General features: G+C 45.3%; 1 protein-coding gene across 3 annotated transcripts; it reads left to right on the top strand.

Annotated features, from left to right (window-relative positions):
- Positions 1-1716: 1716 nt before the first annotated feature.
- Positions 1717-18047, top strand: LOC120048185 (E3 ubiquitin-protein ligase BRE1A-like). 3 transcript variants are annotated; one of them, XM_038993949.1, is made up of 22 exons: positions 1717-1798; positions 2468-2654; positions 2810-2878; positions 2990-3088; positions 3212-3359; positions 9829-10014; positions 10396-10511; positions 10641-10787; positions 10991-11065; positions 11238-11357; positions 12105-12284; positions 12431-12566; positions 12691-12812; positions 12986-13142; positions 13223-13487; positions 13596-13713; positions 14092-14241; positions 14556-14768; positions 14960-15085; positions 15251-15391; positions 15558-15662; positions 16953-18047. In XM_038993949.1, exons 2-22 carry the CDS (start codon positions 2478-2480, stop codon positions 17127-17129), a joined length of 3027 nt encoding a protein of 1008 aa, XP_038849877.1. In that variant the 5' UTR covers positions 1717-1798; positions 2468-2477; the 3' UTR covers positions 17130-18047. The 3 variants fall into 3 exon arrangements, with proteins under 3 accessions (XP_038849877.1, XP_038849876.1, XP_038849875.1); XM_038993948.1 differs by having other exon boundaries at positions 11238-11483; positions 14559-14768; XM_038993947.1 differs by having other exon boundaries at positions 11238-11483.
- The last annotated feature ends 536 nt before the right edge of the window (positions 18048-18583 follow it).

The raw sequence follows: 18583 nt of genomic DNA, 5'->3' as shown, positions 1-18583 counted from the left end.
TAAATACACAATACAAACCCCTTGGCATCTGAGACATCTGTCTCTACGTCTAGGTTTGTCGGTTTTAGAATGGAGTTATCGTCTACAATGGATTGGTGTCGAAATTACAGAATCCCCTAAAACTCAACTAATAAGTAATTTATGTCTGCATAGGTCAGCAGTATCTGATATATTGCTCTGATAAGGTTCCTTTGGAACCATGCTATAACACTTTATAACAGTTCAGGAAGACAAAGGTCAACTGATGTGTGCCAACCAAGTAAGTCATGCTTGAAAAATACTTATTTGGTGGAAATTGAATTGTGTTATGTGGTGCACACATTGTAATCATTTACTTGGAACAGATAAATATTACTTTAATGGCCATGGGCAGGGACAACCTACAGTGCCTTCAGAAAGTATTCACACCCCTTGACTTTTTCCACATTTTGTTGTGTTACAGGCTGAATTTAAAATGGTTTAAATGTAGATTATTTTTGTCACTGACCTACACACAATACCTTATAATATCAATATATATGGTGATCAACAACCAATTTCACAGAGCTTGAAGAATTTAAAAAATGTAATGGGCAAATATTGTACAATCCAGGTGTGCAAAGCTCTTAGAGACTTACCCAGAAAGACTCACAGCTGTAATCGCTGCCAAAAGTGATTCTAACATGTATTGACTCAGGGTTGTGAATACTTATCAAAATGAGATATTTCTGTATTTCATTATCAATCAATTTGACATTTCTAAAAACATGTTTTGACTTTGCCATTATGGGGTACTGTGTGTAAATGGGTGAGAAAAACAACAACTTTTGAATCCATTTTGAATTCATGCTATAACACAACAAAATGGCGTATGAATACTTTCTGAAGGCACTGTAAATCCCTGTTCCACTACAGATACCATTCATGAAAGAAATGCTCCGATTGATCGAGATAACAGGCCAAAACAATAACGTGGTGTGAGAATGACATTGGGAAGGGGTGCTCTGCTACACAGCAGGGGTTGTGTGAATGACTGCATCAGACAAATGTATTTGAACCCTGGGTATGAGGTAGGCAGGGTGGGACGCTAACGCACAACCTCTTGCAAATCAAGCTTACACAAGATGGATCATGAACCCCTGAACAATGGTCTTACAAACACTCTCGGCCAGAGTACATTCCCAGCAGACTCTCATTCACTTGAGAGAGGTGTGTGCGTGTTAGAACGAGAGAGCCACTTCTCCATCCGCATAAAACCAAGACTGTCTTCAGCTGCCCTCACTGACCTGGTCACATTCCTGGTAGCAATATGATCTCTCTCTAGTTCTCCAGCTGCAGTCTGCGGTCTAGTCTAGTCTATACTACACTATCTATTGCATCTTAGCCGCTCTGTCACTGCTCATCCATATATTTTATGTTTATATATTCTTATCCCATTCCTTTACTAGATTATGTGTATTAGGTTTTGCTGTGGAACTTGTTAGATATTAGGTTTTGTTGTGGAATTGTTAGATATTAGCTGTTAGATACTGCTGCACTGTCGGATCTGGAAGCATAAGCATTTCGCTACACTCGCAATAACATCTGCTAAGCATGTGTATGCGACAAATAAAATGTGATTTGATTAGTCTGCATGATTGCGCATTTAATTTATCCCACCACGTGGTGGCGACCTTTGAAATTATGAGCGGTTCAGCCAGAGATTGTTATACCTGTGGTTCGGTTTTCAATGTCAGTGGCTACTTCCGTTTCTGGAAGACAGGCAAAATATCAACATTCACAGACAGAATCAGTAAATAACACTAAATAACTATATATGGTAAGGAATTGAAATCAAACCACTGAATATACATGAAATAACAGATCAAATGTATTGATTGAAAGTGCCCCAGTAAAGTTTCTGCCCAGAAAGGCTATTTTATAGCGTGTGGTTATTTGAATTAGCTAGCGTACTAACTGGCTAACATTAGCTAAACGTTACTGCTATCTAAGTTACCAAGTATTTGTGAATTAGCCAATTATCTAGCTAAACGGGTTAATTGAACATGGCCAAATAGCCGAAATGGCTTTGGCATGAATTAAAACAAATGTCTGTTCTTTTGAAGTTATTTAGCTAGCTAATGACTCTAGCTAGCTAATGTACCGTTAATAACGGCGTTATGTAGCTAGCTATGTGGTGTTTCCAAAACGAATATTTGAAGGTAGACTCAGCGATATGACGTAGGTGCAAATAGTAAGCAGCATAGCGGGTAAATGTCCATAATAACTAAGAGCAGTTTTAGCCTATCTTCATAGCGGACTGCCTTTGCTACCGCGCTCAAACAACTTCAAGCGAACCCATGCGCAGATACTGTGCGTGACTATTAGAAAGTCCTGCATCTCACTTTTATTGCAATATCTGCGGTGCTGCTCGTGGCAACGTAATTTCGCTGAGTCAAGCCAGGATGTTAATGTACTAATATTTAATCTCTCCCTTTATCTACTGCAGTGGTGTGAGGATGTCGGGACAGAAACGTCTGTGTGACTCCAGCATCCCCTCTTCATCCTCCAGTGCGCCCCCCGAGAAACGGAGGGAGCGAGAGGGAGGAGAGGATGGGGGTCCAGGGGTCAGCTCTACTGCAGGAGGGAGCACTGCTGTGGAAACAGTCATCAAACTCGGAGGGGTTTCCAACTCGGTGAGAGAGCTGAAAAGTGCCTAGCCTGTATTTCTCCTACTGTGTCTGTCTGTCGGTCTGTCTGTCTTTACATCTGATAGTTGTTATGACTCATCAGCGGTGTCATTGATCGTGTTGTTTCCATCACTTGATTGGTTTCTTTCTCTTGTGCTCAGGAAGAACAGGATGTCAAAGCTCTCCAGGTGAAGAACAGGAAGTTGGGAGAATCCCTCGATCAGAGACAGGTATATATAGTCGGTCTGTCTCACTCACTCACTCTCTCACACATACACACACAATCCCTGTTTTCATCCCATACGTCTATAATACTCAACAAGGGGATTGATGCTTTGCAGGTGATTGAGGATGAGCTGAGAGAGAGAATCGAGAGACTGGAGACTCGTCAAGCTACTGATGACGCAAGCCTACTGATCCTGAACAGATACTGGAATCAGGTAACTATTCAAATAATGAACAATATGCAATTAAAACATTGCACATAGATCAACATTTGCAAGTACAACTATTATCTATGTTCTTAATAACATCTAGTTCCCTCTCTCTCCCCTTTCTCTTAGTTTGACGACAATGTGTGCCTGATTGGAAGGCGCTACGATGAGTCAGGGAGCGAGTCTGTGGAAACCCCGGCTGGAGAGGGGCGGAGCCTGAAGCCTGACACCCCAGAACCCGACGGCGACTCCAACCAGGAGAGAGCCAAAGACAGAGGTACAGCGGGAGAGAGAAAGATATGTAGAGATGTAGAAAGGAGGGATGGAGAGAGGAGAACACTAAAAGGAGAGGACGTGAGTTTGGTCAGGAGCAAGAGACTGAGGAAGAGGGTACTCTAATGAGTTTGTGACAAGGTACCTAACACAAGAGGTAGAGCAGAAGAATACAATGTACAGAGATTGATTAAATAAATCATTTTTGGTTCAGAGTAGAGAGCTGTTATCTGTTGTATGCCTATTACAGGGATGCAAACTCAATACTTTTCGGTGAACATCGCCGTGTTGATTTCAAAATAAGTAATCCACTTGAATCGTGTAGATCTGAAGAAAAACTTTTTAAAAAATTGGTGGGGGGGGGTATATTTCTCATGTTGAAAATGATTGACTGAGCACAGAATGCCACCCTACTTGTCCTACATTGAGAATACCAGAATGAGTGCTTCATCCAATATCACGTGTGACAGCTGATATCAGCCAGCATTAGCAAATCAAATCAAGTTTATTTTATATAGCCCTTCGTACATCAGCTAATATCTCGAAGTGCTGTACAGAAACCCAGCCTAAAACCCCAAACAGCAAGCAATGCAGGTGTAGAAGCACGGTGGCTAGGAAAAACTCCCTAGAAAGGCCAAAACCTAGGAAGAAACCTAGAGAGGAACCAGGCTATGAGGGGTGGCCAGTCCTCTTCTGGCTGTGCCGGGCGGAGATTATAACAGAACATGGCCAAGATGTTCAAAATGTTCATAAGTGACAAGCATGGTCAAATAATAATCAGAAATAAATGTCAGTTGGCTTTTCATAGCCGATCATTAAGAGTTGAAAACAGCAGGTCTGAGACAGGTAGGGGTTCCATACCGCAGGCAGAACAGTTGAAACTGGAATAGCAGCACGGCCAGGTGGACTGGGGACAGCAAGGAGTCATCATGCCCGGTAGTCCTGACGTATGGTCCTAGGGCTCAGGTCCTCCGAGAGAGAGAAAGAAAGAGAGAAGGAGAGAATTAGAGAGAGCCAAGATTTTCAAAATGTTCATAAATGACAAGCATGGTCAAATAATAATCAGGAATAAATGTCAGTTGGCTTTTCATAGCCGATCATTAAGAGTTGAAAACAGCAGGTCTGGGACAGGTAGGGGTTCCATAACCGCAGGCAGAACAGTTGAAACTGGAATAGCAGCAAGGCCAGGTGGACTGGGGACAGCAAGGAGTCATCATGCCCGGTAGTCCTGACGTATGGTCCTAGGGCTCAGGTCCTCCGAGAGAGAGAGAGAAAGAAAGAGAGAAGGAGAGAATTACAGAGAGCATACTTAAATTCACACAGGACACTGGATAAGACAGGAGAAGTACTCCAGATATAACCAACTGACCCTAGCCCCCCGACACATAAACTACTGCAGTATAAATACTGGAGGCTGAGACAGGAGGGGTCAGGAGACACTGTGGCCCCATCCGATGATACCCCCGGACAGGGCCAAACAGGAAGGATATAACCCCACCCACTTTGCCAAAGCACAGCCCCCGCACCACTAGAGGGATATCTTCAACCACCAACTTACAATCCTGAGACAAGGCCGAGTATAGCCCACAAAGATCTCCACCACAGCACAAACCAAGGGGGGGCGCCAACCCAGACAGGAAGATCACGTCAGTAACTCAACCCACTCAAGTGACGCACCCCTCCTAGGGACGGCATGAAAGAGCACCAGTAAGCCAGTGACTCAGCCCCTGTAATAGGGTTAGAGGCAGAGAATCCCAGTGGAGAGAGGGGAGCCTACTCAGCTGCTTCTCTCAATCAGTTTTAAAATGTAATTTAGCCGTGATGTCCATCTGGGGTATGCAGATAGTGATGAGGCTTCTGTTGTTACATTTGTTTAGGTATTGGAGCGTCTCGCAGCGCAAGCGAAATGGATTTATTGTATCTTTTAACTTTGCCTGTAAGAACAGGAGCAAAGGCCAGTCTAACTAGGCTTCACTGTCACGCAGCCCCTGAGTGCCACTACCATAGAGGAAAAACAGAGCGCAGTGGCAATCATGCTTGTGCCTTTACATTGCTGAAAACCGCATGTCTAGCCCAAACCACTCAAAGGTTATGCACCGTATTATCGGAGCTATATCTTCTCCCCTTTCTACCAGCATTCGTCGTGAGACACATTAGTTTTACCCTACTGATGATGTGTTGTTGCAATAGTAATTATAATAGCAAATATAATTCCAGAAACCATGTCACTGTCCCCATCTTGTCACTGATCAAAAAATTACGGAGGGCACTGTTTATCTGAATTAGACATCTCTTTCTCTGGTGTTCTTTCAATTCTGTTTGGTGCATAACTTTTGTCTGAGAGTGGGAGAGAGAGAGAAAGAGAGTGTGTGTGTGTGTGTGTGTGTGTGTGTGTGTGTGTGTGTGTGTGTGTGTGTGTGTGTGTGTGTGTGTGTGTGTGTGTGTGTGTGTGTGTGTGTGTGTGTGTGTGTGTGTGTGTGTGTGTGTGTGTGTGAGAGAGAAAGAGACACTGAGTGAGCGAGCAAGAGTGTGTTTGAGGGATGTAGAGAGGGAGGAAGGGGAGGGAGAGTGTGTAGGCTATGTGTGTAAAGTTGTCTGAAGAGTATGCTAAAGATGGTTTCATAGTGTGTTTTCCCCCTTACTGCCACAAGGACGAAGCAGAGCATTATCATCAAATTTATTTATATAGCCCTTCTTACATCAGCTGATGCCACAAAGTGCTGTACAGAAGCCCAGCCTAAAACCCCAAACAGCAAGCAATGCAGGTGTAGAAGCACGGTGGCTAGGAAAAACTCCTTAGAAAGGCCAAAACCTAGGAAGAAACCTAGAAAGGAACCAGCCTATGAGGGGTGGCCAGTCCTCTTCTGGCTGTGCCGGGTGGAGATTATAACAGAACATGGCCAAGATGTTCAAATGTTCATAAATGACCAACATGGTCAAATAATAATAATCACAGTAGTTGTCGAGGGTGCAACAGGTCAAGACCTCAGGAGTAAATGTCAGTTGGCTTTTCATAGCCGATCATTGAGAGTATCTCTACCGCTCCTGCTGCCTCTAGAGAGTTGAAAACAGCAGGTCTGGGACAGGTAGCACGTCCGGTGAACAGGTCAGGGTTCCATAGCCACAGGCAGAACAGTTGAAATTGGAGCAGCAGCACGGCCAGGTGGACTGGGGACAGCAAGGAATCATCATGCCAGGTAGTCCTGGGGCATGGTCCTAGGGCTCAGGTCCTCCGAGAGAGAGAAAGAGAGAATTAGAGAGAGCATACTTAAATTCACACAGGGCACCAGATAAGACAGGAGAAGTACTCCAGATATAACAGACTGGAGGCTGAGACAGAAGGGGTCAGGAGACACTGTGGCCCCATCCGATGATCTCCCCGGACAGGGCCAAACAGGCAGGATATAACCCCACCGACTTTACCAAAGCGCAGCCCCCACACCACTAGAGGGATATCTTCAACCACCAACTTACCATCCTGAGACAAGGCCGAGTATAGCCCACAAAGATCTCCGCCACGGAACAACCCAAGGGTGGGGCGCCAACCCGAACAGGAAGATCACGTCAGTGACTCAACCCACTCAAGTGACGCACCCTTCCTAGGGATGGCATGGAAGAGCACAAGTAAGCCAGTGACCTGGCCCCTGTAATAGGGTTAGAGGCAGAGAATCCCAGTGGAGAGATGGGAATCGGCCAGGCAGAGACAGCAAGGGCGGTTCGTTGCTCCAGTGCCTTTCCGTTCACCTTCACACTCCTGGGCCAGACTACACTCAATCATAGGACCTACTGAAGAGATAAGTCTTCAATAAAGACTTAAAGGTTGAGACCGAGTCTGCGTCTCTCACATGGGTAGGCAGACCATTCCAGATTCTAGGGACAGTTAAGGGGCCTGCGTCTTGTGACCGTAGCGTACGTGTAGGTATGTACGGCAGGACCAAATCGGAAAGATAGGTAGGAGCAAGCCCATGTAATGCTTTGTAGGTTAGCAGTAAAACCTTGAAATCAGCCCTTGCCTTAACAGGAAGCCAGTGTAGAGAGGCTAGCACTGGAGTAATATGATCAAATTGTTTGGTTCTAGTCAAGATTCTAGCAGCCGTGTTTAGCACTATCTGAACTTTATTTAGTGCTTTGTCTGGGTAGCCGGAAGGTAGAGCATTGCAGTAGTCTAACCTAGAAGTGACAAAAGCATGGATACATTTTTTCTGCATCATTTTTGGACAACGTTTCTGGATTTTTTTCCTCAAAAGATAGATCAGGGTCCAGAGTAACGCTGAGGTCCTTCACAGTTTTATTTGAGATGACTGTACAACCATCAAGATTAATAATCAGATTCAACAGAACATCTCTTTGTTTCTTGGGACCTAGTTAACATTATGTTTTCGAATGACATCCCCAAGAGGTAAAAAATATAAAATGATGCATTTCTATTCCTTACTACATTCCTCCTGCTAAATCACAGGTAGTCCTTTGGATATGAGAAAATCTGCAATTTTCTGCAGTAGCCTATTCTATTGAGCAGTAAGCAGTGTGAAGTTAAATTCAATGTTTTGTATTGGGTAGTGGTGTGAATATCAGGGACAGGTTTTTGTGCAGAACGTATTGAAAACGCTATAGTGATACTTGACCTGGTATCACATCGTTAGTAAAATGTTGGTATCGTGACAACCCCACTCTGAATATAAGCAAATTTTTTTGCAATTTACTTGTTTGCGCCCTCGACAGTTTGCATCCCTGCTGTTAAAAGCACCTATTTGTCACACTATTCAGATAGGCTCATTCTTGCTCCTTTGAGTTCAGTAGCCTACCTCTCCTCTCTTTTGTTGAGCATGCGAGATCATGTATTTAATATGTATTTTAATATGTATCATGTATAGCTGATATGTATTTTCTCAATTAAATAGCCTGTAGTCTATATGCATGGGCGGCAAAGCACGGTGCAGTTGTCTTTCCATGGACATTAACTTCCTAAATATGATAGGCTATTATACAGGACTATACAAGACTAACATTTTCCCCTGGTGGCACTAACTTTTTCAGTTGGTCGCACCAGCCCATAATTTGGTGGCACCGAGAAAGAAAAAATGTTTTAGCAGTGTCACACAATAGAATCAATTTGAGTTATCATCTTATAAAGTAGTTTACAATCTTTTGTTAAAGGGATACTTCTCATGCTAGCAGATGCCCATTGATTTCTAGTCATTGCGCTAACGCTAGTTAGCATTGGTATGCAGAACTACCTCTAACTTCCTTCATAGTGGACACAGAGACATAAAAATGGTATCCACAAGTTAGTTTGACTCTGGGGAAGTAGATAACAGTACCAGTCAAAAGTTTGGACATACATACTCATTCAAGGGTTTTTCTTTATTTTTACTAAATTCTACATTGTAGAATAATAGTGAAGACATCAAAACTATGAAATAACATATGGAATCATGTAGTAACCAAAAAAAGTGTTAAACAAATTAAATTTAACAAGTAAACATATATTTTAGATTTCAGATTCTTCAAAGTAGCCACCCTTTGCCTCGATGACAGCGTTGCACACTCTTGGCATTCTCTCAACCAGCTTCACCTGGAATACTTTTTCAGTAGTCTTGAAGGAGTTCCCACATATGCTGAGCACTTTTTGGCTGCTTTTCCTTCACTCTGCAGTTTGTGCTCTCTGTATATTTCTTCTAAGATATCTTGATTGTAAAACAGTGTGCTTTGAACTCAATAACAATCCTTGCGAAATAAATATCATACTACATTTTGCATTTTGAAATGATATACAATCACAAGGGAGGAGAGAGAGTGTGAGAGGCTCGCTCATTACATCAGCTTGCCCCAGCAAAACAGGTAGGCACAGCGGCAGGGCGGACACTTTTATTACAGGAATCATGAGGATAATGCACTTTACTGTTTTAACGTATTCATGTTTTTTTCTGCCCTAAAAACAGTTTTTTTTGATTGAGGCAATCAGGTAGAATGTGCAGCTCGCACCAGTGCGGTCAATCAAACATTTAACTCGCACAGCCAAGTTAAAGGGACGCAAAATGTGACTAAATGGTCAGTCTGGAGCCCTGCTATAATTTAGGCTCTGACATTGACTAGAAATAAATATTAATAACACATTTATTTTACTCTGCCTGCAAATCGTCCCAACCCTAAAAGTTATCCAAAACATATCTCAAGTGAAAGTGTCCGCTATGCTATTCTATTTTGCCTCAACTCTGCTCTTTCAAACTACGTCTAGCCTATTGGCTGATATAGCCCAATAATACCCATAGTCTAATATAATGGGCCACGTGAGAATCGCTGGTCTTTAAACCGATTTCTTAGGCAATATTATTTACATTTTGGGTGGATCTTGCCTGAGCTGCGTCACTTACACCTGAAACAACATTGTGGGACTTAAGAAATCAGTCCCACGGAGACCTCTAGTTCAGAGTAGTATTAACTCCTGTCTTCACCTTGTGGTTGTCCTCCAGGCCACCAGGGGGAGACGACCACATCCTTCCTGGCCACGCTGGCCAGCAGCAGCAGCGAGGAGATGGAGGCAGAGCTGCAAGAGAGGGTGGAGTCCAGCCAGAAGCAGGCCAACCGCGTGGTGGAGATCTACGACAGCCTGAAGACCACCGTGGAGCAGCTGAAGAAGGACCAGGACTCTGGAGCAGGTGACAGGGGAGAGAGGGGCTGGGGGGAAAGGGAGGCATGGAGAGGGTAGGGGTTAGAGGAGTGAGGGAATGAGACGTGAAGGAGTGTAAGCAGTGAGGATTGTGGATAGGTGTGGAGGGTAGGGTTTTCGGGATGGTGAGAGCAACAAGGGTGTTGAGGGTCTTTTGTCGTTTTGGGCAGAAGGTAGTATTGTGAGTGAGTGAGTTCCTTGAGGGAGTGAGTGAGCTCCTTGAGTGAGTGAATGAGTTCCTTGAGTGAGTGAGTTCCTTGAGTGAGTGAATGAGTTCCTTGAGTGAGTGAGTTCCTTGAGGCAGTTCCTTGTTGTGTGAGTAAAGTCAGGAGTAGTAGTAATGTCATGACATCGAGTCTTGTATTTCCAGAGGGCTCCGTGTGGCAGGTCGCCGCCCAGCTCAACACCCTCCTGTCCAGTGAGAATGACCGGCTGCGTCAGCTGACTGAGGACCTTCAGCAGAAGCACAGTCACATGACTAGCGAGGTGATTTGATGTCTTGCATCATAACACGTCGGTTCTGTTTTATTTATCTCCCGCTACACTATGTACATTACTAATGGATCACCACCGCGATCATATTAACAGTGATTCTGTGTCCCTGTCCATCTGTAGTCTCGTTCTCTGGGCAGGGCAGTGGCGAGGGCAGATACGCGGGTCAGTGAGCTGCAGGGCCTCATCGAGGAGCTCCAGTGGGACATGGAGAAGATCCGACGCAGAGAGAACCGCCTCAACACACACCTGGGAGAAGTCCTGGAAAGGGTAAGACTGCGGCTGTATGTTTTTGTGAATCCACGTCAGACTGAGTCTCTCTCTCTCTCTTTGCAGTAATGTGTGTTTGACATCTACTGTGGTCTACCATTTTGTATGAAGTATTTCTGTGTCATTGAGTTCATATAACACAGAACGATATTTATGTGAATGTAAAAGTGTTTATTCCATGGCCACTGTGTAATTCCTCCCAGGTGAACAGTAAAGGCTACAAGGTGTGTGGGGAGGCCAGCAGTGTGTGTGGAACCATCACCATCAACAAGAGAAAGGTACAAAAATATCCTCTTTGTTCTGCCATTTGTACTTGTCAGAAACTGCACGGACCTGGAGTTATAACTCTTTCATTCTCCTTCCCTCTTCCTCTCCTTTCCCCTTAACCCCCTCTTTCTCTGTCCCCCCCCCCTCCCTCGTCATCCCTCTCTTCTCCTCTCTCCCTGTCAGTTTGAGGAGATGAACAGTGAGTTGGAGGAGAACAGGGAGCTGGCGGAGAACCGTCTGAGCGAGCTGCAGCGGCGGCAGCAGGACCTGCAGACGTTTAACCAGGAGAACAACAACATGAAGGTGAGCCTGCAGAGCCTGACCCAGGGCCTGGGCCGCCAGAATCCTATGGCTCTCTCCCCCAACCCAGCCATTGGATTAGCTGAGGTCCCACGTCCTTATTCAGCCATCCAAACCAGTCAAATGAAGGTAAATAGATAGATAGAGGTATTTACTGCTTTCTCTGTTGCTTTGCTCACTACCAATCCGTGTCTCCCCTCTCTCACTTCTCTCCCTCTCTTTTATGTCTCACTTCTATCCATCTCTTTGATCTATCTCTCTCTCACTTCTCTCCCTCTCTTTGATCTGTCTCTCACTTCTCTCCCTCTCTTTTCTGTCTCTATCACTTCTATCCTTCTCTTTGATCTGTCTCTCTCTCACTTCTCTCCCTCTCTGATCTGTTTCTCACTTCTATCCCTCTCTTTGATCTGTCTCTCACTTCTTTATTTGATCTCTCTCTCTCACTTCTCTCCCTCTCTTTGATCTGTCTCTCTCACTTCTCTCCCTCTCTTTTCTCTCTCTCATTTCTTTCTTTGATCTGTCTCTCACTTCTCTCCCTCTCTTTTCTGTCTCTCTCTCACTTCTGTTTCTCTCACTTCTCTCCCTCTTTTCTATCCCTCTCTCACTTCTATCCCTATCTTTGATCTGTCTCTCACTTTTCTTCCTCTCTCATGCTGTCTGTATCTCTTCACCTCTCTCTCACTCCATTTCATTTTTCTCTTGTCTCCCTTTCTCTCTCCTTCTTTCTCTTTCTCTGCCTCTCTCTGTCAGGTGGAGTTGTTGAGTTGTGCTGAGGGGGTGGTGAGGGAGAGCTCAGAGTACCGCTGTCTCCAGTCCCAGTTCTCTGTCCTCTACAACGAGTCTGTGGGCCTCAAGTCTCAGCTGGACGAGACGCGCACACGCCTCAACACCACCAGGACGGCACGCCTCCGACAGCTAGAACACATGGAGGTGTGTTTGTGTGCATGCGTTAGTGCCTGTAAGCGCGTGTGTCTGACTTTAACGTCTTTTTAATCGAGAGTGATGTGTGTGAGTTTAGCCTCTTTATTCAACAACGACAAGGCTGTGTGTGTAACCGCCTCTTGTCTGTGTTCCAGAATGACGAGGTGTCTCTCCAGAGGAAGGTGCGTACTGAGGTGTTCCAGCTAGAGGACACTCTGGCCCAGGTCAGGAAGGAGTATGAGATGCTCCGGATCGAATTTGAACAGACCCTCGCTGCCAACGAACAAGCAGGTCAGCGTCTTCACCACAAATGAAAATAAATTTGGCCTCACGCTCACCGGCTAGTGTTTAGGCACAGTTTTGAGATACTCTTTGAAAACGTAATCACTTTTCTCTCTCTCTATCCCTCTCTCAGGTCCTATCAACAGGGAGATGCGTCACCTGATCAGCACCCTGCAGACACACAACCAGCATATGAAGGGAGAGGTTGTGAAATACAAACTGACACTCAGAGAGGCACAGACTGACCTCAGCCAGGTAAGGGAGGAAGGGAGAGAGAGAGCGAGCGAGAGAAAGAGGGAGATGGAGAGAGTGAGGGTGTAAGAGGCATGCAGGGAGGGAAGAAGAGAGACTGTAAGGGAGTGAAGACCATAAAGAGCAAGATATTGTCTATCTGCAATATTCATCTGTGCGAGTCCCTCCTCTCATAGGCTCGTACAACGAAGGGCAGTGCTATCCTTCAATCACAATCCAGTACGGAGCTGGACCTAAAGGAAGAGACCACCTCCCCCCTTACGCCCGCTGCCTCTGCTGATGTCACCATCAAGATGGAGTCTGACAATGGTTCAGCCACGCCCACCAGCACTAGTACGTGTTATTAAGTGTTAATCATTCATGGACTCTTTATTAACTCCTTATTAACTGATATTCCTCCTCTCTCTCTGTAGGTACCTCAGTGAAGACAGAGCCTGGGACAGAAACCGAGGGAGAAATCAAAGAGGAGGAGAAAGAAAAAGAGGTGAAGAAAGAGAAGGAAAAGGAACGCGAGAGGGAGAGAGAGAGGCCAACCCGTGGAGGGGGTGGGACCGAGGAGAAGGAGAAGGCTGGGACCAGCAACCAATTGGAGGAGGTTGCTCCGGAGCGCCCGTTTGTGATTGGAGGACCGAAGAGGAAGGAGGTGGAGCAACTGAAAATTGTCCGGGCGGAGCTAAAGTAAGTTTGATTTTGGTGACAGTCATGATTGGTGATTGATAATTGGGGTGATGATGATAATGAGGAGGAGGACAGTAGTAGTGGCTGACGAAGGCTATGTCCCTGTAGGAAAGCCCAGGAGTCTCAGAGGGAAATGAAGCTACTGCTGGATATGTACCGCTCCGCGCCCAAAGAGCAGAGGGACAAAGTCCAGCTCATGGCCGCTGAGAAGAAGGCCAAGTCAGAGGTACACACTTGGCTGACGCTACTTATAAAAAGACAAGTGAAACTTCGCCAGCAAGCATTGTGTGCTGTTGATGGGTTTAATTGATTGGTTAGTTGTATGATAGTGATGATGGTAATGCTCTGTGTATTGGCTTGTTAGTATTGAATGGTAGTAATTGATTGATGGTATAACAGTGATGTAACCACTATGTGCTCGCTGCATATTGAGTTAATATTGAGTGATAATAACCCAGTGCGCACAAGATGTTGGAAAGCCATATTTTCACTGTCTTTTCAACCAAAAATACGTATTTTCAACCAAAAAGACGTATTTTCAACATATTTTGCTCATAGGGAAGCGATTTATTGATGGTGATAACGGCTTTGTATTCACTGTCAGGCAGAGGAGCTGAAGCAGCGTCTAAGGGATCTGGAGGAGAGGGAGAGGAGGGAGGGGAAGAAGATGGCTGATGAGGAGGCACTCCGGAAGATCTGCTCTGTCGAGGAACAAATCAACATCCTCAACAAGAAGCTCTCCCTGGCCAAGCAGGTGTGTGTCTGGGTTGTGTGTGTGCGGGTTGTGTGTATGTGTGTGTGCATGTCTTTGTGTGCATTTGAGCATTATACTTTTGACTAATTTCTCTCACCGTCATTTCACCCCCTCTTTGCTCCTCCTTCCTTCCATCGATCCATTTCTGTCAACCTACTTCACTCCCTCTTTACCACCCCTCCATCGCTCTTCTTCTCCACCCCTCCACTACCCTCTCCCTACTTCCCTATATCCTTCCACCCCTCTGCTACCCTCCCCTCGCTCTTCCTACTCTCTCTCTCTCCCTCCCCCCTGTCTCTCCCCCTTCTCCCCAGGAGGAGGATGCGTTGCTGAGTGAGATGGATGTGACGGGCCAGGCCTTTGAGGACATGCAGGAACAGAACATCCGGCTGATGCAGCAGCTCAGGGAAAAGGACGACGCCAACTTCAAACTGATGTCGGAACGCATCAAGTCCAACCAGATCCACAAGCTGCTCAAGGAAGAGAAGGAGGAGCTCGCCGACCAGCTGCTCACGCTCAAAACGCAGGTGAGAGCAGGTGATTGAAACAGTGCAGGAAAGGGATTTGAACTTCTAAATGGCAGGTGCACAGTTCAGGCTGACTTTTTGTGTTAGGGAAAGACAGTAGCTTGACACTAGCAAACAATGGAGCCTATGTCTGGCCATCTCTCATTATTTCTCTGTCGCTCTCTCTCCATCTCTCGATCTGTCTTCCTCAGGTGGATGCCCAGCTGCAGGTGGTGAGGAAGCTGGAGGAGAAGGAGCGCCTCCTCCAGGGCACCATCGGTACTGCAGAGAGAGAGCTGGCTCTGAGGACACAAGCTCTGGACATGAACAAACGCAAGGTAGAAAAAACACACCTGTGGAAAATGACACCCGCATACACACACACACACCATGGGCACACACACAACGAGTATAGATAAGTACTTAACACAAAGAACACAAACTTCCTTGAAAATGCCAACGTGCAAAGTATCTGCTTTCTGCACCCCCCCCCCCCCATCCAGACCCAGGAGTCAACGGTGCTGTCGGAGGAGGTGCGTAGTCAGCTGGACCAGGTGCAGCAGAGACTGGGCACCGTCAGGGAGGAGGTCATTGAGAACAGCATCTCCAAAGAGAAGCAGTCCTTCAATGCACGCCGCGCACAGGTGAGGCCACAAACACATGCCACATTTTGCTAACTGTCCATGTGCACGTGTAACCACGCACACACACAGACAATTCAAATCCACTTGAACAAAATAACAATTCAGTTTATTTACTGATTGGAGCACCCTGCTGGACTATTTTCTTCGTTCCCCTGCTGTGTTTTAGGAGGACATCTCCAAACTGCGGCGGAAGATCGAGAAGGCCAAGAAACCTGCCGAGACCGTCCGCAACGGCGATGACATCCTCAACGAGGAAATCAACGATTACAAGGTAGTCTGGATGAACACGCTTTTTACACCAGGTGTAATACGGGTCTTTAAAAATGCTACTATAAAGTTAAACTGGGCGAACACTACACGGTTTTAGCCTGATCTACATGTCCCGATCAAACCCGAAGTAAAACGTAACACTGCAGCCCGTAAAGTGAAGCTCATACCCGATTTGCAGTTGATGCCTGCCACACTTTTTCAAACATGTTAAATATATTTGTGTGAGGAGTGCTCAAAGCAGATAAGAGGCATGTCCCAACGTCAGCCAAAGAGCTACTCAGAAGTATAGTTTCCCTTCACCTACCCCACAAGTTCATCACTCTCACACACACACACATACAGTGCCTTCGGGAAAGTATTCAGACCCCTTGACTTTTTCCACATTTTGTTACGTTACAGCCTTATTCTAAAATGGATTAAGTAAAACATTTTCCACAGCAATCTACACACAATACCCAATCTCTGCAGCACTCCACCAATCAGGCCTTTATGGTAGAGTGGCCAGACGGAAGCCACTCCTCAGTAAAAGGCACATGACTGCCCGCTTGGAGTTTGCCAAAAGGCACCTAAAGACACAGACCTTTAGAAACAAGATTTTCTGGTCTGATGAAACCAAGATTGAACTCTGGCCTGAATGCCATGCATTACATCTGGAGGAAACCTGGCACCATCCCTATGGTGAAGCATGGTGGTGGCAGCATCATGTTGTGGGGGTGTTTTTCAGCAGCAGGGACTCGGAGACTAGTCAGGATCGAGGCAAAGATAAATCAATCAAATGTATTTATAAAGCCCTTCTTACATCTGCTGATATCTCAAAGTGCTGTACAGAAACCCAGCCGAAAACCCCAAACAGCAAGCATTGCAGGTGTAGAAGCACGAAGAAGAATTCTAAACTAAGGGACCAGCTATGCTAGTCATAAATGACGCTGTTTATTTTCTAAAGCATTACTTGTCCTAACCTGGGTATCTTCAACCTTGAGGTAGTCAGGGGGAAAAACTCCTGGTCTTCCGGGGTCAGAAGCCGCCCCGTCTCCGTAGGGTCAGAATTCGCTTGGCTTTGGCTTGACTGAGTCGTTAAACGTGAGATGTTTTCTGATGTGTAGAGCCCGTAGACCCAGCAAAAAATCATGTGTATTTCAGCCCTAACTCACCTGTTCTATCAATCTCTCTCATTGCTCTCTTTATCTTTCTGGCCTCCATTTCTCTTTCCCCCTCTCTTTCTCTTTAACCCTCTCTTTCTCTCTCCCTCTCCTTCTCGTTCTCCCTCCCCCTCTCTTTCTCCCTCCCCCAGGCGCGTCTGACCTGCCCGTGCTGTAACTCCCGGGTAAAGGACGCCGTCCTGACCAAGTGTTTCCACGTCTTCTGCTTTGAGTGCGTCAAGACGCGCTACGACACGCGCCAGAGGAAGTGCCCCAAGTGCAACGCCGCCTTCGGCGCTAACGACTTCCACCGCATCTACATCGAATAGAGAGGGAGGAGGGGGGAGACCTAAATGCAGGGAGCGTAGGGGGTAGGATAGTAGTGCCTGGAGGTCAGCAGTGTCCACACAGGCTTTCTCTCCAGCCGAACAAAACTGTCTTTTATCACCCCCGCTACTAGCGTGTGAGATGGAATGAGACTAGACACGTGTGGAAATTTGAGAAAATCGGCTGGACATGTAATCAATATGGAAATAGATCCACCTTGCGCTCTGATTGGCTAGGTGGAATTTCTGCCATGTTGCTGGGGGGGGGGGGCTGCTTAGGGTTGTTTCTGGACTGGGCCTACATTACATTGTCTTATAGAGATCATGATCATGGTTATATTTGCTGGCTGTGCTCTGCCTGGCTGGCTGGCTGGAAGGAAAGCTTTTAGGAGACACTGTGCCTGTGGTTCAATACTAGGGTTACAGTACATAGGGCCTTGTGTGGGGGAAAAGTGAGGTTTGACTTGAAGGGTTTGACATGAAGCTTTTCCATAGTTGACTGTAGCTATTGGTGTTTATAAAAAATTAAAAAATACTATCGCCCTCTCCCTTCTTTTTAGATGGACTAGATCATTACATACCTTTCACTGAATTCTAGTCCTGAAGGCCCTGATAACCTTTTTATAATGACTGATATTTTCAGCTTCTCTCGGCATGTCTGCTTACACGTGTGTGTGTGTGAGGGAGAAAGAAAAACGGACTAACCATTTGCTTAGATGGTTAGAAAATCAACAGTGAGTCCCTTGATCAGCATGCACCCTTGTGTGACCAGTCAATGTTTTCCTTGTATTTGTATGCATGTATTTTTTTTTTTTTTAAAGCTGCCTCTTCAGGGACACACTGACGGGCTACAAATACCTTGAATTGATGCTAATGTGTAATATTGCTGCTCCACAAGTTATTAAACTACCATCAAAACTAGATACTTGTCTTGCGATTAGTTCTTTATCAGTCTAGTTTGTGCATTTTATAAGCTACATAGCCTATTCATTATCATCAAAATCATATTTCTGTTTTAACCTTTAACATGTGTTGAAGAGACCACAAATTCTAGTGTGCAAATCTCAAGTCTCCAAACCTTTATTATACAGTGCCTTCTGAAAGTAATCACACCCCTTAACTTTTTCCACATTTTGTTGTTACAAAGTGGGATTATAATTGATTTAATTGTAATTTTTGTTGGAACAATCTACACCAAATACTCTGAAATGTCAAAGTGGGAGAAAAATTCAAACATTTATCAAAGATTTATGAAAAATAAAACGAATATATCTTGATTAGATAAATATTCACCCCGAGACAATACGTTAGAAACACCTTTGGCAGCGATTACAGCTGTTTGTCTTGCCATACATAGTCAAGCCGATTTAACTCAAAACAGTAACTAGGCCACTTGGGAACATTCAATGTTGTCTTGGTAAGCAACTCCAGTGTAGATTTGGCCTTGTTTTATGTTA

This window comes from Salvelinus namaycush, chromosome 5, assembly GCF_016432855.1.
Source record: "Salvelinus namaycush isolate Seneca chromosome 5, SaNama_1.0, whole genome shotgun sequence".
In the NCBI taxonomy this organism is placed as follows: Eukaryota; Metazoa; Chordata; class Actinopteri; order Salmoniformes; family Salmonidae; genus Salvelinus; species Salvelinus namaycush.
The sequence above is the reverse complement of the archived record's forward strand: the minus strand, read 5'-3'. Positions and strand labels throughout refer to the sequence as shown.

Excerpts from the sequence above, each read along its gene's own strand:
- LOC120048185 (XM_038993947.1), top strand. The coding sequence starts at position 2,478 with ATGTCGGGACAGAAACGTCTGTGTGACTCCAGCATCCCCTCTTCATCC. Across the intron at positions 11,066-11,237 it reads TCACCATCAACAAGAGAAAG|TTTGAGGAGATGAACAGTGA; the intron begins GTACAAAAATAT and ends TCTCCCTGTCAG. Across the intron at positions 12,813-12,985 it reads CACAGACTGACCTCAGCCAG|GCTCGTACAACGAAGGGCAG; the intron begins GTAAGGGAGGAA and ends CTCCTCTCATAG.